This window comes from Dunckerocampus dactyliophorus, chromosome 7 (genome assembly GCF_027744805.1).
Source record: "Dunckerocampus dactyliophorus isolate RoL2022-P2 chromosome 7, RoL_Ddac_1.1, whole genome shotgun sequence".
Lineage (NCBI taxonomy): Eukaryota > Metazoa > Chordata > Actinopteri > Syngnathiformes > Syngnathidae > Dunckerocampus > Dunckerocampus dactyliophorus.
The window spans coordinates 20,884,444-20,903,441 of NC_072825.1; the positions used below are offsets into that span (position 1 = coordinate 20,884,444).

The 18,998-nt window shown below is 40.2% G+C and overlaps 2 protein-coding genes across 2 annotated transcripts; one reads left to right on the forward strand and one right to left on the reverse strand.

Moving 5' to 3' along the window:
- Positions 1-120: 120 nt before the first annotated feature.
- On the forward strand, positions 121-16,710 carry si:dkey-34d22.1 (discoidin, CUB and LCCL domain-containing protein 1). Its single transcript, XM_054781891.1, has 15 exons — positions 121-313; positions 3,240-3,461; positions 4,508-4,645; positions 5,659-5,710; positions 5,787-5,859; positions 8,410-8,543; positions 8,637-8,674; positions 8,839-9,030; positions 9,160-9,272; positions 9,362-9,533; positions 10,649-10,735; positions 11,333-11,426; positions 12,953-12,990; positions 13,140-13,247; positions 14,807-16,710. The coding sequence occupies exons 1-15, from the start codon at positions 211-213 to the stop codon at positions 15,193-15,195; spliced, it is 1,953 nt and encodes a 650-aa protein (XP_054637866.1). The 5' UTR covers positions 121-210; the 3' UTR covers positions 15,196-16,710.
- Positions 15,307-18,608, reverse strand: si:ch211-79k12.2 (uncharacterized protein LOC568844 homolog). The gene is made up of 3 exons (XM_054781889.1): positions 18,426-18,608; positions 18,141-18,333; positions 15,307-18,069 (listed from the first exon to the last, which is right to left on the reverse strand). The coding sequence occupies exons 1-3, from the start codon at positions 18,450-18,452 to the stop codon at positions 16,703-16,705; spliced, it is 1,587 nt and encodes a 528-aa protein (XP_054637864.1). The 5' UTR covers positions 18,453-18,608; the 3' UTR covers positions 15,307-16,702.
- Between the last annotated feature and the right edge of the window lie 390 nt (positions 18,609-18,998).

Genomic DNA, 18,998 nt, shown 5'->3' on the forward strand with positions numbered 1-18,998 from the left:
CAGCATTCAAATAAGACCGCCCCTCTAGGAATGGAATGCATGTTAGTATTTGATTGACAGCCACCATGAGCCAATCGTGGATCGAGTATGCGCCTTGTGGCCAATAGTAACACCCAACACTTTCTGTTACAACTTTTCCTCGGGAAAGCAAGAAGAACACACAGCTGTGGCGGCTTGCACTTTACATTCCTCTTCTCAGCTTTGGAAACCATGCTAACAAAGTGTGAAAACATCAGAGATGCTGTGAAATCACTTTTTGTTGGATACTGGGTTATACTTAACGTTTGTTCCGTAGGTGTCCACGGCCAAGAGGGTAAGTTACACATAGTTCTTGCGAATAATTCTTGCGAATAATTCTTGGAACTTGCTAGCCAAACTGACATGAATTCTAAAATGATTAATATTACTGTAAAAAAAAAACAACTTATATTTAATGTTATGCTCCTAGTTGAAATGACTGCCAGATGTACTGTATGTCTGTACAGCATATGTATATACTGTATATATTATGCATATAGACATCTTTTACATCCAGTGCATATTTGCTAACAATTACCTTCAATTATCAAACATCACTATATACATATTTCACAATTGGATAGGTTAAGTATACATTATTGGTGATTTATTACATCTTTTATATGCCCTTCTGTCCATATGAAGGCTAACCTTTGCTAATGAAGAAGGGTTGATCACGTGTGACACATTCTTTACATACTCTTCCCTACATGTTTACCTGCAGCTATAAATTTACCATTCCCACAGGTTTCCCCAACACAGAAGTCAAGTCCATATGCTACATGAATAAGTGATACCTGAATTATACTCACTACTGGAAAGTACAATCATTGTATTATTTTTGGCCGTCTCTCTGTGGCATTGGTTTTCTCACATCGACAGATGATTCACTTCACAGTCACTTTGTAATTGCTGGGAAACAACACACACTCGAGTGTTGTGTTGTGTGATGCTGTCATTCAAGACACACAAGACAGGATCATGCAATGTAGTTGCAGACAGTGAAGGTGAGGATCCTGCCTGCTTGTGTGGACCTGTGAAGACCTGCCAGTAAAGCACTCAGTGGAAAACACAGAATTGGGACGCTTGTCTGCAGTCTTTTCACACCAAATGAATCGACTAAGCAGGTTGGATCAAGATTAATTTACGGTATGAAAGTGCGAAGATAATTTTGCAGACCACCCAGACCCAGCAGAACATTGACCTTCCACTGGAGAGTGACAGATCCATGCTTGGTTTCCCGTGGTTACTCTATGTCGCTGTGGCATGTCCAGGAAATCCTTAGGGGGCTTTGAGGAGCAGCAATAACAATGAAAGAGCAGTGTAGAAGTCAGGGTGGGGGTGTTTGGTGTGAGGACACAGGGTGAGCACACAAGGTTATCCTGCACTTTGAGCTCAACAAATCTAAAGCACCCTTATATGGAAGACAAGGACTACAAGGATGAAGCTGCTAGCCAAGGATACTGGGTTATGACCTGAGCATTTTTAAGCTTTTGACCATTCCTAGACCACCTCACTACTTACTGTCTCCCCCAAAACACTTAGAGTATCTCTGAGTGATCGTTATGGGAGTGTACTCATTTATTTACACATCAGATAATCTAAATATTAGTGTTCCTAGTCTGGTTCATGTGTTTGTCACAGTAACCACAGGTCAGATGATGCTATGAATCCGCATGAAAATAGTACGCAAAAGAAAAAACACACATCTTATTGTGTACATAGTAAAAGAGGATGTGAAAAGATAAACTTTCCATATATGTTGTCACCAGTTCCCTTCCAGACAGCTCGTATAAACAAGCTGTGGTTTACTGTACATGTTTCAAGTAGGCGTTTATTAGTCATCTCTGCTGTACAGGAAGTGTTGGTTATGCAGAAGTGAGAATTAACAACAAAATTAACTTCCATTCCTCACGGTCTAAAACACACGAGTAAAATATCTATATAAAAAAGAAAAACATGAATTTGCGAACATGCTTTTTTGTTCAAGCACAAATATTTACACAATATTTATATTACATTTAAAAGAATATAAGCATTTTAAGAAAACTTTGAAGCCAATACTTTGGCCAACACATGCTAAGCTATTTGACAAAAACATTGACATCTTAGCTTTTGTGTCATAGGTGCAATAATGTATACACTAGGTCCCCAACTAACGAACACAATTGGTTCCAGACGACCGTTCTTATGTCAAATTGTTCTTAAGTCGGGGAAAAGGTAATATTACCAATGATATAGGTACTACATGTACGTGTATACATATACAGTATATGTGTATGTATGTAAATATGAGTTTGGATGTAGTAGTAATATTAAACAAGGATAATTAATGAAAAAAACAATAATAATAAAAATGATATAATAATATGTAATGATAAATGTTATTTACCTTTGAAGAGGAGTGGTTGAGCATACGTCGTTGTGGTGGAGAAGCAGGAGGAGTTATTGAAAAAGGACAAATCGTCGTCGTTAGACTCTTCTAAAAGAGGTAGTGTTCTGTGGGTGGTGTAGAATTAAGCAGGCCTATTAACTCTTCATAAACTTTAATCACACGCTCTGTCCGGGTTGTATCATACAGCTACAATTTAGCTTTCCATTTAGCTTTATCTCCCCAGCGTCTGTTGGTCCCATTAGTAGTGTCACAGTTCCCTCTACTGGTCAAGCATGTAGCAGTATAAATACTGATGGAGCGACTAGAAGGCAAATTAAAATAAAATATAGACCAGTCGGCTTGTGTTCGTATCCGCGAATGTTCACAAGTCGGATGTTTGTAAGTTGGGGACCTAGTGTATATGTAATAATAATATCTAATAATTGAGCATATGAATAATTAATTAATTTTACTTCCAGTAAAACACCCTGAACTCCACTCCTTAGTTGCACTTTTTTCATGAGAAAGTCAAGCTCATGTCTGGTTGGATATAATAAAAATAAATACATTAATAATAATAATAATAATTTTATTTATAGAGAGCTTTTCAAAAACTCAAGGACACTTTGAGTAAAAGCAAACAAGTACAAGTGTATAAAAATAGCAAAATAATAATCAAAAAGCATATAATTCAGTGCAGTAGTTAAAATGTTTATAGAAAATGCAAGAATACAAGATTGAAATGAGCAAAGTTTGAAAGAGTTATACGTTAAAACTTATACTGTATGTTCTTTGTATTGTTTGTAGTTTTCAAGTTGATGTTATTGTTTTACTTGTATGTTTTCAGGTAATGGCTGTGGACATACACTGCTGGGAACAGAATCAGGCACCTTGGCCTCTCAGAACTACCCAGGCACTTACCCTAGTAACACTTGGTGCAAGTGGAAGCTCCGTGTGCCAGAAGGGCGTACACTGCGACTCCTCTTTGGGGATTTTGACATTGAGGGTAGTAGCGGCTGCAGCAATGGCTCTCTCATCATCGCAGATAAAACCGGAATACCCCACTTGGGTAAGACTTTTTACTAGCCATGTAAATCAGTGTTTTTGCCTGTGTTTTTTTTCCTTATCTCAGCAGTTTCCCATGCTATTGGTGACACTCCCCACACCAATACTCGACACAGGGCATGCCAATCCTTTGACACACAGATGTAACAGAGCTAACTCCAACACATGAAGTCGTGTCTCGGAGGCATACAAAATTGGCCCTACGCCAAGAAGAACGATTGAGAAATTGATGATAGACACACTGCACTGTTACATTGCCAATAGTGTTTGTTAAGTTTGAGTCATGACTTTAATTTGCTTTACTCCCTGCTGGGTGAATGTTCCTACAAGCAGTGACAATCTAGGCTACTTGACTTTTCACTTAATATGCTATTGTATGTAAAGTATATGAATAGTGTGAGGCCGCTTAATTCAATGATAGTATGTTCTGCACCCTGAAAGAAAGAGTGTCATTATTAGAAAACAAGTATTTTGATGTCACATGGCTTGTAATGAGAACACTATGGCAACCCCCAAATTTAGAGGTGTTTAATATTGGTGGACCAGCCAGGACACCCTCTCATGTTATTTTTTTGTCATCTGTGAAAATCAGTGAGGGAATGGAAAAGATCTAGAATCTCAATAATTTAAGTTTAAGTTTTAGCCAATAAATATTTTTTTTCTACATCCCAGGAAACACCATGCAATGAAAATCTCATGAGATATACACATCTAAACATTTTAAATAGGATGTCTGACACTACATATATGCATAGCAAATTACTACATAACAGGAATTATAGAACTGCTTTTTTTGTATAGTTACAATTACTGGGTTTTTAAGAAAATGGAAAACTGTCAATGAAAACATAATCAGAATCCTAGGAACATATTTGGAGGAATACAAAGTACCTGTCAGAAAAAATACAGACTGACATAACAAAATAGTTAGGAAGTAACTCACACAATCAATGGACAAACCTGTGCTGAAGACAAACTGATATATTTTTGAACAATTACATTTCAATACTGTTTACTGCTATTTTAAAATGTATGTCTGCTTTGTCACAGGTCCAGTGTGTGGAAGGCTTAATGTGTCACAAAAGAATATGACACTTCCTAGCAATGAAGTGACAATAACCTTCAAGACGAGGTCACATCGGTCTGGAAGAGGGTTCCTACTGTCTTACGCCACAGACCAGTTTCCAGGTATGGCTTCATGTAACCATCATTTCTACCAGTTTATTTTATGTATATATCGAGCAATGCTACAGTTCTATTTGAATCATTTTGTGTTCATAACACTTGAAATCTCATTATCAGTCAGAATTTTGCTCTCTGAACTCTTGAAGGCATTAAAAAACAGCAGAAGGCAGGTGGGATTATGATGCCTTGTGTTCTTCCATTTCTAGTTGCAATAGTATTACATTATATTATTATAGGTGATTGGCAAATAAAATGTGGGCTATAAAATGTGATATGTGGTTTGGAGGGTGATCCCTATACGTCACGATCATATAACAGCATTCTGTGTGTGTATGTTGTCACTGTGTGCATGCAGTTTTTTGTGGATGTGAGTCACCTCTTATTGGCATTCATCCTCAGTCGCTGTCTTTGCTCTGGCATGTTTGCTGGGAAAGCAAGACTTCTCTCACACTGAATGCAAGGAGGCCTCCAGCTTCTGTTCAATGTTGTTGAATGAGGCTGTTCTGACTGTCAACCGCTCAGTCACCACAGCAGAGAAAACACAAGGACCATCAATCACCTCACGGTGGTGCCTCCATCCAAAAGCTATATGATGTGTATTTAATTAGGCATGTCTCTGGTTAATACAGATAATATTAGTCTATATTTAGTCTGATTGGATGAGGTCATTTGACTGTACAGTATGTGTCACAGCATCCTGTTTTCTCCTGTCTTGTTTGCGAAATCTTGCCTTTCTGGAGCTGAGCCTGTGTCTGGATGCACAAACCGCCGTCTGTTAGCTGAGATCACACAAGAGCCAGTCGCCGTGCTTGTGAAACATGACAGAGTCAGCTCAAAACAAAGGCCTCGCTCATCTCAACACTGATGACCACTCATCCTCAAATACAGCAACACTTGGACCACACTAGGATGTCTCATGTGTTGGAAAGATGGAAGGGGGAGGGGCCTCATTATGTAAGCTCTTAAAAAATTCCGATGCCTTCCTTTCATTTTCTCTGTCTCCATTGCTGTTGCAGATATCATCTCTTGTTTACAACGGGGGTCTCATTTTAGTTCGCCACAGTTGAGGTTTGTGAATGTTTCACATCATTTGAGTGTTTCAGGAAAGCATCAATAACTGTTGACATATCTTTTGTCTCATCAGTGTTTACTGTCCAGCTGGATGTAAGAATGTGGCAGGTGATGTTTGGGGAGGTCCTGATCACGGCTATAGAGATGTAAGTAAACACCATTTAAAAGGCATTACAGCATCTAATACATTTCCACCAAGCACTACATGAACACTATGGTATGAGTTGGATTAGGTAAACCCTGATCCTGTTTGATTTTCCATCACAGCATCATAGGGGGGATGATGATAACTATATAAAGTGTGACATTAGAGCTAACCAGAGAGGCAGCATATGATTTGCCAATTCAAATAACAAAATAAACACGATGCAGTGCACATTTAGTAAAGGTACTATCCATCCTTGGCTCCAAATAACACTTTTTTCACCCAAAAATATATAAGAACACCACAAATGTCTAGCATACAGTGCCTATCATAAGTATTCACCCCCTTTGATGGTTTACCCTTTTGTTGCTTTCATAAATCAATCATGGTCAATAAAATGTAGCTTTTTTAATAAAAAAAAAAATATTGGAAAAAAAACTCTTTAATGTCAAAGTGAAGTAATGTTTATGAACAAAATTATATAAATGAAAATAATGGTTTGCATAATTATTCACCCCCTTTTTAATTTAATGGTCTAATTCAATAGAGGTCCATCAAATTGTTGCCAATAGTCTCACAATTAGTGAAATGAAGATCACCTGAGTGGTGTGGGTGTGTTTCAAGTGATTGAGTTGTAAAACACCTGTATCTGAAGGGTCCAGAGAGTGGTTGATCAGTATTCCTGGCTACCATTACACCATGAAGACAGAAGAACATTCTAAGCAACTCAGGGAAAGGGTTGTTGAGAAGTACAATTCAGGGGATGGTTACAAAAAAATTTCCAAGGCACTGAACATCCCTCGGAGTTCAGTGAAATCAATTGTCAAGAAATGGAAGGAATAGGGCACTTGTGTGAATCTGCCTAGATCAGGCCGCCCTCGTAAACTGAGTGACTGTGCAAGTAGGAGACTAGTGAGAGAAGCCACCAAGACCCCTACTACTACTCTGAAGGAGTTACAAGCTTCAGCTGCTGAGATGGGAGAGACTGTGCATGTAGCAATTGCTGCCCGGGTTCTTCGAAGTCATTTCAAAGTCAAAGCTTTATGGGAGAGTGGCAATGAGAAAGCCACTGTTGAAGAAAAGTCATATTAAAAGTACGTGGAAGACTCCATGGTCAAGTGGAAGAAGATTCTTTGGTCTGATGAGACCAAAATTGAGCTTTTTGGCCATCAGACAAGACGTCATTTTGGCGGAAACCGAACACTGCACATCACCAAAAACACACCATCCCCACTGTGAAGCATGGTGGTGGCAGCATCATGCTGTGGGGATGTTTCTCAGCAACTGGACCTGGAAGGCTTGTAAAGATAGAGGACAGAATGAATGCTGCAAAATACACTGAAATCCTGGGGGACAATCTTTTTCAGTCTGCAAGAGAACTACGTCTTGGGAGAAGATTTATTTTCCAGCAAGACAATGATCCAAAACATACTGCAAAAGCTACACAGGAATAGTTAAAAAAGAACCAGGTAAATGTTCTGGAGTGGCCGAGTCGAAGCCCAGACCTCAATCCCATAGAGAATTTGTGGCTGGATTTGAAAAGGGCTGTTCATGCCCGATACCCGTGCAATCTGACAGAGCTTGAGCAGTTTTGCAAAGAAGAATGGAGCAAAATTGCAGTGGGCAGATGTGCAAGACTGATTGAGACCTATCCACACAGACTCACTGCTGTGATTGCAGCCAAAGGTGCATCTACTAAATACTGACTTGAAGCGGGTGAATAATTATGCAAACAATTATTTTCATTTATATAATTTTCTTTCATTAACATTATTTTATAAAAATCTGTTTTCACTTTGACATTAAAGAGTTTTTTTTCCAATATTTTCTTCTTAAAAAAGCTAAAATTTATTGACCATGATTGATTTATGAAAGCAATAATATGGTAACCCATCAAAGGGTGTGAATACTTATGAAAGGCACTGTATATTACTAATAGTGGTTTCAGAGAACAGATTGAACAAAAAAAGTCTCTATTCTTCACAATTATGAGGTAACTGTAATGAGTTTTTTTGTGGAGGGTCACCAAACGTGGAGATGTGACTGAGACTGAGACAGTAGAGGATAATTGGTATAAAGCGCTTACTCTCCACTGAACAACAATGCAGCAACCACTTTACAACATCTCAGTTGCTAACAACAATCACATGACCCGGAAATGGGCGTTTGTGGAAAAGTGTGACCTGCCACTATGCAATAATAATGTAACTTTGAGGTTTTTTTAAATTATTTATTATTTATTTATTATTTTATTATTTATGTCAAAATAACACATTTTAGAGCTGCAATTATAATACCGTGAAACTGGTATCTTTTTGCCTAAGGTTATCATACCGTCAGAATCGCATACCGGCCCGTGCCTACATCGTACATATACGATATCAAAAACAATTGGTGACTGTCCTGTGGGATCAATTTGGTTGCCTATAACCATGTATTTTTAGTAAATATTCAAGAAGAAAGTTTTTACACTGGAAATGCAATAAAATGTGTAATGTAATAAACTGTGTCGCTTCTGAAACAAGGTTTAATTGATTAATTTTTGCCACAGACGTCAGTCCTGTGTAAGTCTGCTGTGCACGCCGGAGCTACATCTGATAGTCTTGGAGGTCATGTGAGCGTGACCCGCGAGAGGAGCCTCACGCTCTACGAATCCACTTTTTCGAATGGAATCCTCTCGAAAATGTTCGTAAACTGTTGCTGTTTTATTATATTGCAGTGCTCAAACATCACCAAATTGTTTCCACTGATTTAGGGTCCATCCGTCTCTTTCAACAGGGGGTCATTATCAGAAAAGAAGCTGGTGTTCACCCAAGGTACAGCCTGGGGCCCTCAAGTCATGTATTTTCATTCCAGCTGAAGTGTGTTACAGTTGGCAAATGTTATTTCCTGACCAACTAGAGTGGCTGTATACAAAACATTTCAGGATATTATAATGAACTACTTCCACAGTCCATCCTCTCCTCTGATTGCTCAACAGAATGTAAAAACATCCTGGCGGTGTACGCTTTAAACGCCTCATCTTTTTGGGAGAAAGACAGCCAAGAGCACAAAATGTCCTGGTCTGTTAGGAACTTGGATTCCGGACAAGAGGTGCTGTTCTGGAGTGCAGGAGGGAGTGATGCACACCCCTGGGTGGAGCTGGGGCTCACTGATAGAAGCACTATCACAGGTAGATTTAAATGAGAAATAATTATTATTTATATATATCATATTATATATTATTTAAAATAATTAATGAAGTTAAAAAATACCAGGAAATGTGACGTGTAACAGAATTCTTCCGCTTCTGTTTTTCCAGGAGTAATCACAACTGGCTCTAGTGAGAACCACATAGAATCCTACATCCTCCATTACAGCAAAGACAGACAGAACTGGAAGGTTTACAAAGACGCTGTCAGCAAAGAAAAAAGGGTCAGCTTCTCACTACATTTGCTGATGTTGTTTGCTTGGCTAACTGGCGATGTTATCACTTGTAACCTTGTTCTTGTGACTCTAATAAGGTGTTTCAGGCCTATGCAGACGGCCACCTCAGGGTGCTCAACAGCCTATTTCCTCCCACCTTGGCTCGCTTTATTCGGCTGAAGCCACAGAGTTGGCACGGCCGGGCTTCGGCTCAGCTCCAGATCCTGGGCTGCCCTGTCAAGGTTACACCAAGGTCTCGCTCCCCTGAAGGTTAGTATTGTCCCCAAAGCTTGTATTATTAGTATTTCTTATCTGCTGACGTGATTGGTGGAAAACAGTGGTGTCCAATGTCTGGCTCGGGGGCGGGCCATTTGTAGCCTAGAAATGTTTTTTTAATTGGCCCACAGCACATTCTGAAAATATAATTCAACAAAAAAAATAAGAAAACAACAGCAAAAATGAAAAATCTGCAGTAATTTTATAAGAATAAAGTCAAAATATGAAGAGAAAAAAGTGGTAATCTAACAATAAAAGTAATAATTTTATGAGAATAATGTCATAATACAGTATGAGGACAAAATAACATTTTAATAGCATAAAGTTGAAATATTAAAGAAAAAAGACATTTTATATATATATATGTATGTATGTATGTATGTGTATATATATATATATACATATATATATATATATTTACAGAAGGACTGTCACAAGATCTTGTGTCACAAGATCTCAAGAGATTAAAACGTGACAAGATTTCTCGTTTGGAAAAAAACTGTCTCGTGGACACTAGGCCTGGGACAATAATGAATATATTAATTAATCACACAATAAATGAAAATGAACTCTGAATGAAGTTTTATCGGCCTCAATATATTGCCATGTGCATTCGTGTTTGTTTTCCTCGTCTCCTGCCTCCAAACAGGCAGGAAGAGGGTTCACTCTTTGCATTGGTTTCAGCACCTGGGTGTGTTTGTTCCATAGAAAAACAGCATGAATGGAGTGAGCCCTTTTGTCAGTCATACAGTCTCTTTGTCTCGTGGGTAGAGGCGAGGCCGGTACCATACACACAGAGTGTAATGTAGTAGAAATTAAATTAGTAGATTGCAATATTTTGTCACATATTTAAAGTATTTTTTCATTGTACGTCTCTTAAAAGCAAAGTTAAAATGTTGTCTCGTCCCATAAACCCAATCTCATGTATCGTCGTCTCGTGTCATGAAGTGGGTGTCTCGTGACACCCCTAATATACTGTACAGTATGACTTCTCAGCATATCTACATGTGTTGGTTTGAAAAATATCATTTTTCAATATGTGGCACTCGGTAGAAAAGGTTTAGACATCCCTGGTGTAAAGAGTGAACTTGGCCCTTTTTGCCTGACAGAATCGCCCTTTAGCAAAGAGAAGATGGTGACTCCAAACACGCCTCCAACTTCATCAGAAGGACCAGTTTTAGTGGAGACAAGACAGAGTGAGTACATTTTTACATGTTGCCACATTTGAAATAGTAATAATAATTGTAGATACATAAGTCCTAGAGCAGGAAAAAAAAATGTAAGTTTCTTTGAAAAGTCTATTGATTTCAGTAGTTCAGTTCTATAGATTCACAACACACAGAGTGAAATATTTCAAGAATTTTGATGATTAGAGCTTAAAGCAAATAAAAGAGCCCAAATTCAGTATCTTCAGTTACATTTTCTGAAAGTTCAGTCTATGTATCGCAAACTATTAGGTCACACTCTAATCTCCCACCCTGAGGCTTTAATTGGTCTCTTTGTCTAAATTGAACTCCTGAAATCAAATAACATTTGCACAATGGTCTAATTTATTTCATTAGAATGTCACGGGGCATGCTGGAGCCTATCCCAGATGACTTTTGGGATTTTTTTTCTCCCTTAATAATGAAAAGTTTCATTTAAAAACTGCATTTTGTGTTCAGTTGTGTTGTCAGTGACTAATATTTAAATTTGATGATCTGAAACTTCTAAGTGTGACAAAAATGCAAAAAAATAAAGAAATCAGGAAGGGAGCAAACACTTGTTGACACCACTGTATATCTCTTATGCAGGAGCCAGTCAAGCAGTCATCATCGCAGTGGGAGTGGTCCTGGGACTGATCATGTGCTTCAGTTGTTTATTGGCTGGAGTCTGGTGGAAGAGAAGGTAAGACATGTTAATACACCATATTTCCTCACATAGTAGCCAGGCACGTTTATATACTCACTGCAGATATTTCCTGGTGCTTGTTAGTGGTATGGCATTAAATAAATCAGCACTTGAACATATTTCATATATTTTATACATTAAACAATGATTATGACATATTACGGCATAATATATATTATATATACAGTCATCCTTCATTTATTGTGGATAATGGGTTCCAGACATGACCATGATAAGAGAATTTCCACAAAGTAGGATTCTATATTAATAAATGAAGTATTTTTGTAGTTAGAGCATAGAAAACCTGTTTATGACTTTGTTTACATCACATTGCGCAAGCTACGGTGTCACTGCAGGGACATAAGGGAGACGGCTGCCAATAGCGTAGCAAGCTACCGAGCTAACTAGTTAGCTTCTCTAATTTATTTATTCTAAACTTAAGCAAGTGCTTTAAATGGAGTGGGGAAGAAGGACAAAGAACCCAAAACATACCACTTTCACACGGAATGAGAGGAGAACCTGTTTTCTTTTGATCTCAGCCATGGCATGTCGGCTCTGCTGGCTCAGTAGCCAGTCTCCATGCAGTGTGAAAGGTAATGTAATCTAACGTCATGTCTCATTACAGATACCTAGTGACCAAAATACTACATATAACTTGTCTTTCAATATTTTGGGACTAATAATAGGCTACAGTCAACCACGAAACATTTAGTCATTATTTTTTGAAAAACTGCGATATAGTGAGGGTGCGATATTCAAACCGCAGCATAGTGAGGGAGGACTGTACTACGTCCCTATGTAAGGCTTATGTCACAACTGCCCTAAATTAACAGCATTGGTAATTATCCAAATCATTATTCATTGTTCTGTAATAATTAATACACTACTATGCTAAAATGTCATCATATTTACATATATTATATAATATTGTTCTAGTTATATAATATTGCTATCCATTCATTTTCAAATTGGAAAAAAAAAAATTAAATAGTAAAGCACATTATTTATTTGTTTGTTTATTATTTGTTATGTTCATTAAGATGTGAAAATGTACTTTACATAACAGAAAACTAGTTTTGTAGCTCTTATCAAGGTCAAATACTGTATTAACTTATGTATGGAAAGCAAGTTGATTCAGTTTGGTAACATTTAAAAAATGTCTGTAAGACATAAGTACAAAGACAAAAGGGGAGTACTGTATATATAAAAATTTCAAAAAAAATATTCTAAGCTAAGATAGGAAATGTAGGAAGACGCACAAAAGGTAATCAGAAAAACATAGCATACCTGTGTGTTGAAATTTGGTGATGACGTCTACCATGACATGTGGTGATATCATAATCATGTCATCGTAAAGTAATTCCATTCACCTTTTGATACCATCATGTAGTTGAGATGCTGAATTTATTTATTAAAGGAGACTTGGGTGAGATATCAATTATTTGCTCAAATAGAAAATGCAGCAATGTAATCTAGTGTGTCAAACGGTTGAATTTTATACGATCATCTTCTTTTCTGTGTAGGAAAAAGTCCTCCCAAATGAAGCACTGTGTGCCAGCAGGTAAGTCCACTGCTCTCTGATGTCTGGTCTTTCTGTGAATTGCTCTTAAACAGAAACTGGCTGTGTGTGTGTGTGTGTGTGTGTGTGTGTGTGTGTGTGTGTGTGTGTGTGTGTGTGTGTGTGTGTGTGTGCGCGTGTGTTTGGAACAGGTTGCCAGAGTTTACAGGTTAAGAGTCTCCCCAGCTCTCCATCAGAGCTCATCTCGTACCCACTGGAGAGAAATATCCATGACGACCTACCAAGCCCCCCTCTCAATGGTGAGAACTGTATCACTGATCTCTGGAGCTCATCATCATTTGATGCTTCTTTAGTAGTTTTTAATTGCCCATTGAGATTTTACTGGCCATTCCCGCCTTCCTCCAAAAATGAAGAAAGGAACTTCATTTTTCCTCTGGACTGTCATGGCGAGCTTCTCAGTTCTCTCCATGGGCTGTCCATTCTTTGCCCATCACCCAGTCACTGTATAAACATTCCTTTCTGCCTCTCTGAAAGGGACTCTTTAATTGGACCTTGATAAAGGCTGCTCCCACCAGTCCTTTCTCTGCCTCTCCCTCCCCCAGAGAGGGGCCCCTTCACTGAGCGTCGCAGTGATAAACAGGACAGAGGAGCGACGCTAAGACAAAACGGCGTCTGGCGGAGCCTGTCTAATTAAAATGGCCATGATACTGCAGCCACTCTGGCTCTTAAGGATGATGCAGGCCTCCAATGCCACAAACACCGGGCTCAAGAGTGAGAGAAGACAGTTAATGGAGAAGTTCAATTTTGCTCTCGTGTTTCCGAACTGTGCAGGCAATATTTTAGCACTCTTAGCTGTCCTACAGTTGTAAAGAGAAGAACCGCTCTACTGGTGGTCATGGTTGGCACCCACAAATTAATTCAAAACGCAATTTTGGTCAGTAAACATGAGACTGCAGTTTGTGCCTTGTGATGGGTGGAAGAAGACAGTGTGTGCTGACTCAGCCACACTGGGGAAGAATAACATGGTTTATTGCTTATCTTTTTGGACTTCATTAAGTCTCCCAAGCAGCAGCGTGCCAATGAAAAGGAAGGCCATCATCATGGTAGTGAGAGTGAACATCATAAAAAGCTCAGAGGAGACACATCCACCAATATTGACCAAGTGGTCCTAACCGCTCAGCTGTCGCAACCATCATGAAAGATAAAGGATAAAGATTATTGAATGCTAGAGGGGTCATGTATTCTGTGCGCTGTTACAAGGAGACCTGGGTCAATATTTTTAAGAAAGGTGGAAAGGCTTGCAAGACAACCACAGGGATAAAACTTGTTAAAGAGTTGTTCTTTTTTTATATGACTTTCATTTCATTTTTGGATGTAATCTTTTTATCACTGTTGTATATGTCCTTCATGTGTTCTGTGTACAGCGTAAGTGACTTAGGAGTTCTGACTGACACTAAAACTCAATTTACACGACAGTCAAGGAATGGAACTCATTCGTAACTCAAGGACCACCTGTATAATAAAACAAAAATAAAGTAAAACTACTCACCATACTGCCACCTAGTGGCGTCGTATATCAACAACATTGCTGGTTAGCTTCCTGCCACATTCCAGAAACATGCATGTTAGGTTCATTGGAGATTGTAATTTGTGATTGCGAGTGTGAATGGTTGTTTGTCTATATGTGTCCCGCCTCTCACCCAAAGTCAGCTGGGATAGGCTCCAGCTCAGCAGCACAATAGAAAAAGGATGTTTAAGAAATGAGTAAATTACAGCCAACAGTAAAAAAGATACAAAGGTATCCCACAAATGTTAACATATACAAAAAACGTTGGAACTTTGTGCTTTGTTTTTCTAGACTATGCCCAGCCATTGAAGGTGGGCTCTACATTTCGCCCCCCATCAGACGAGGGTTACACCGTTCCCTTCACATTCAACCATTACGACGCTCCGGTCAACCTTCCAGAGTACGCGCAGCCCCTTCCACCGGAGCCGGAATACGCCACCCCATTCAGTGAGCAGGAGTGTGCGGGAGCCACACACAGCAACACACGAGGGCCTCCCATGTTGGCATCTACTACCAGCGAGGGGACGTACGCCTGCCCCTCCCACAGGATGCTCGACAACGGCTACTGCACCCCTGCCTTTCATGTGGATGTGCCACAACCTGCTACCATTGGCATATACGCCGAGCCCAAGTCATGTGACTCTTTACTGCTAAGGCATACCTATCAGCAGCCTTTGTGATGGAACGTACAGCTCACACACTGTGAACCTCAGCTGAATGGTCAGTGAATGAAGTACCCCAAAGTTGAGGGTAACATGCAAGAGTACACGATCTCATGTGGACTGAAAGGAGAAATGAACATTTTCAAGACAATATGGCTCCTCGTCTTTTTTATTTTTATTGATTCAATGTTTCACAAGTTGCACTTTCAGAAACTATATTACACATGACTGGAAAACAGCAAATAACATGTTATCACAACATATATATTTACAATTGAAAAGATTTTCTCTCAGCGGCCGTGACGCACTGCTGATGGGGTCCATATTGTCGCGATGACTACAAGCTACCACGAGGTGGCTCTAGTAAGTTGTACGCGTTTGCAAACGAAAAGAATTGCTAAACAACAGTAACAGTGGTTATATTAGTAACGGATATATTATATTAATTATATAAAATGTTATCACACGTAAAGGCACAATGGCTATGTTGTCGCAATGATTAGGACACAGGAGACAACACTGAAATGTAGTTTTTGTGCCAACCAATGAAATGGAAAGACTGTCACACCTTGACTCCTAGCTGTAAAAACATTAAGTTAATTTACTAAATATAAAATAAATTACATTTAAATGTGAAACTAGTATTCATGCTAATTGCGAAAAAATCTATTCAAAGACAAGTACAGTGATGCACATCATAGTATTCTAAAAATGTTCTTATTTTCCTAATTAGAGCTGCTTTACTTAGTGTAGCACTGAAAGCAATTTTTCATTTAGATTTTTTTTTCCTGCAATTTTTATGGTAAAATTTGGCTATCAATAAAAGGGTCCAAAATTCCCACATTTAAGGCACAATAAAACCTCTTTTTGTAATGTGATTGTTCATAAACCTGATCAATGACTCCATCAGTCATCCACACTTTCTGGTCACAACTTTAGGTACACTAATGGGTACACATGAGTTTGTGAATAAGATGCATCTATGTTGTACAACACTGCAAACACCTTGTTGAATTACTAGTAATACCTCTCTGACAGCAACGTCCTATCTGAAGTGGAGTTTATGTAGGGGAGTTCACTAGATTGTGCAGGCGTACCTAATAAATTGCCCAGTGAATGTTTTTGGGGTTTAAAAATGATTAAGTTAAACATACAAGTCTAAAAATATCATCCATATCATTTTTTTTTTTTTTAAAGCATGAGGTACGTCTCCACTGGGAGGCATCAAAAGACTTCAGGGGAGATGAGTTTGACAAACAAAGAAAAACATATTCTTCAAAGCTACTAAATTCAGTTCTGTCAAAGTGAAGTGATTTAAAAACATCTACATTTACTACAGAGAGAGTAAAGAGAGTCTGGGGTTATCAGAAAACACCACAAAAGTTCCGGAAATAGAGTTTTCAGGGAGTAGAGGAGGCCCCAGCTGAATGATATATAGTCTCTGAGGGGATGCTCACTGTGCCACACCTGGCCGAAATGATATCGTAGCAGATGTTCATGTATCTAATGTACAGTACTTATTAGGTTAAACAATGGTGACTCTTACTTTCTCTCCACTGTCATGTGCGATTCCCGCATTTATGCTTCCTTCTTTAGGCACTCCCTCTTCCACTCTCCCCTCAGAGGAGTAGTGCACCTGACTCTGGTGTCGGTTCCTGGAAGGAGCATCCTTAAAACGCAGACCACAGTCCTCACAAGCGTACATCAGCCCGTCTCGGTTCCTGTCTGGGTTCTCGCCATCAGATGGGGACTTGCTTCCAGCGAGCAGAGTTAAGCTGGATGGCGTGGCAGTCAGCAATGCGGTGTTGCTATCAGGACTGTTGGGAGTGTGTAGGCTCGCGGGTGGGCGTCCTCTTGCTCGATCCTGTCCCAACTGCTCCGGAGGGAGACCGTGGACCGTGGTGTTGTGGAAGCGGATGCCGGAGCGATTGGAGAAAGCTTTTCCACAGATGGTACAGATGAAGGGCCTCTCACCTGTGTGGATGCGAGTGTGAATCTTGAGGGCTCCTGATTGGGTGAAACACTTCCCACACTGGCTACAGCGGTAAGGCTTCTCCCCTGTGTGAGTCCGCTGGTGGGCTCGAAAGCCAGCTAGATGTGGGAACCCCCTGCCGCAGAAGCCACAGGTGTAAGGTCTTTCTCCGGTGTGAATGCGCCTGTGGATCTTGAGCGCGCCGGATTGGCTGAACCCTTTGCCACATTCAGAGCAAGTGTACGGCCGGGCACCGGTGTGCACGTTGAGGTGGATGCGGAGGTTGCTGTGCGAGTTGAAGGTCCTCCCGCACTGCATGCACAGAAAGCCGCAGGGCTTGTGGGCGTGTTCGGAGCGCTGGTGTTGCAGCAACTGGGACGGTTTGGAGAAGGACGCGGGGCAGTGCATGCAGGGATGTGACGTGAGGGTCGTCAGCGGGCGACCTCGCTCCTCCTGAAGCTGTCGATGCAAGGACGCCAAGCAGGGGAAAGGAGTGGCGGCAGAGAGCTGCTGGGAATGAGACTGGCCGAGCTGGGGGCGGGACAGACAGGTGCTGATGGGACAGTGATGGTGGTGAAAGTGGTGATGAGTGTGGGAAAATGTAGAGTCCCTGCTGGCGTGTTGGCTCAGCAGCTGACTGCAGCTTTGCAGGCTGTGGTGGCAACACAGGCAAGGAAATATGGAGGAGATGTGACCCAAGGAGGACTGCCTGGATGGAGGAGTGTCAGGGTTGTGCCTGCTGTCGGATGTGCTGGGGCTGCTTGGTTCAGTGGTGCCATCAGGTGAAGTCATTGGAGTGATAGAGCTGCTGTCTTTGGGATGACAAGCTACTTCCGAGCCTGGCAGTGCTTGTGTGTGCTTCAAAGGCTCTAAAGTAGAAGAGAAAGGGCAGCCTGGGCAGGTGCAGACATGACGCACATCTACCGCACATGATGACAATTATTATTCTGCACAGCCTTAATTGATTCACTTTTGTAATGAAGACACTTACCGTCTCTGGCCTTGCTTTTCCTCTGTGCTGCTTCCGTCCTGTCCTGCACTGGTCGAGCGAGCTGGAGCGCTTCCAGTGACGCCTCGCCTCCTAACATGCTCCACACACTGGCCACATCAAGCTGCTCCTTGGAGGTAGATGTGATTATCTCACCAATGAACGGATGCATCTCCATCCAAGAGCTGTGATCAGGCTGAAATGTGCATCACCGATAAATGATAAGGAAACAAACAAAAAGTGACGCTAGCTTGTTAGCAAGGCTGCTTGCTCTGATAAACTACTTACAATGTCGCTACTCTTGTCTTTGTCCATTTATTTTAACAAGTACGACCCACCCAAGACCTTCCAATCTGTTTTAAAATTACTCTCGAGTAAAACAAGAATTAAACGTCAAAACATGTCCGCTTTCGTGGCATTATTTTGCTAATGGGGCGCCGTGCTACCTAGCTGAGGCAGCACTTCCGGGTTTTCGACCATGTGACCGGAAGCTTTTGTTTCTTTTTTTTAACGAACGAAAATGTGACGCACAATGCTAAAGATCATGAATTGTGAATAATGTATCACTATTAACATACATTTGTAAATATATAAGTAATTTATAATATAGCACTATTACATATACATATGCTTCAAACCGTCTGTTTTTGTTCCAAAATTAAAGTGTTCTCTCGCTACATTATGGTTCACCTTTTGCGGATTCACTGTTTCACAGATTTTTTAAGTGCAGTTTTCGTCTAGTTCTCTGTTGTGCCTGTCATTGTATTTACTACAGCTACCAGTAGAAGGTATTTCATGCTCATGTTGACGCGTGCAGCTCCCGTACAAGCAAATTAGGAACCCACAGTAGACAATATTAGA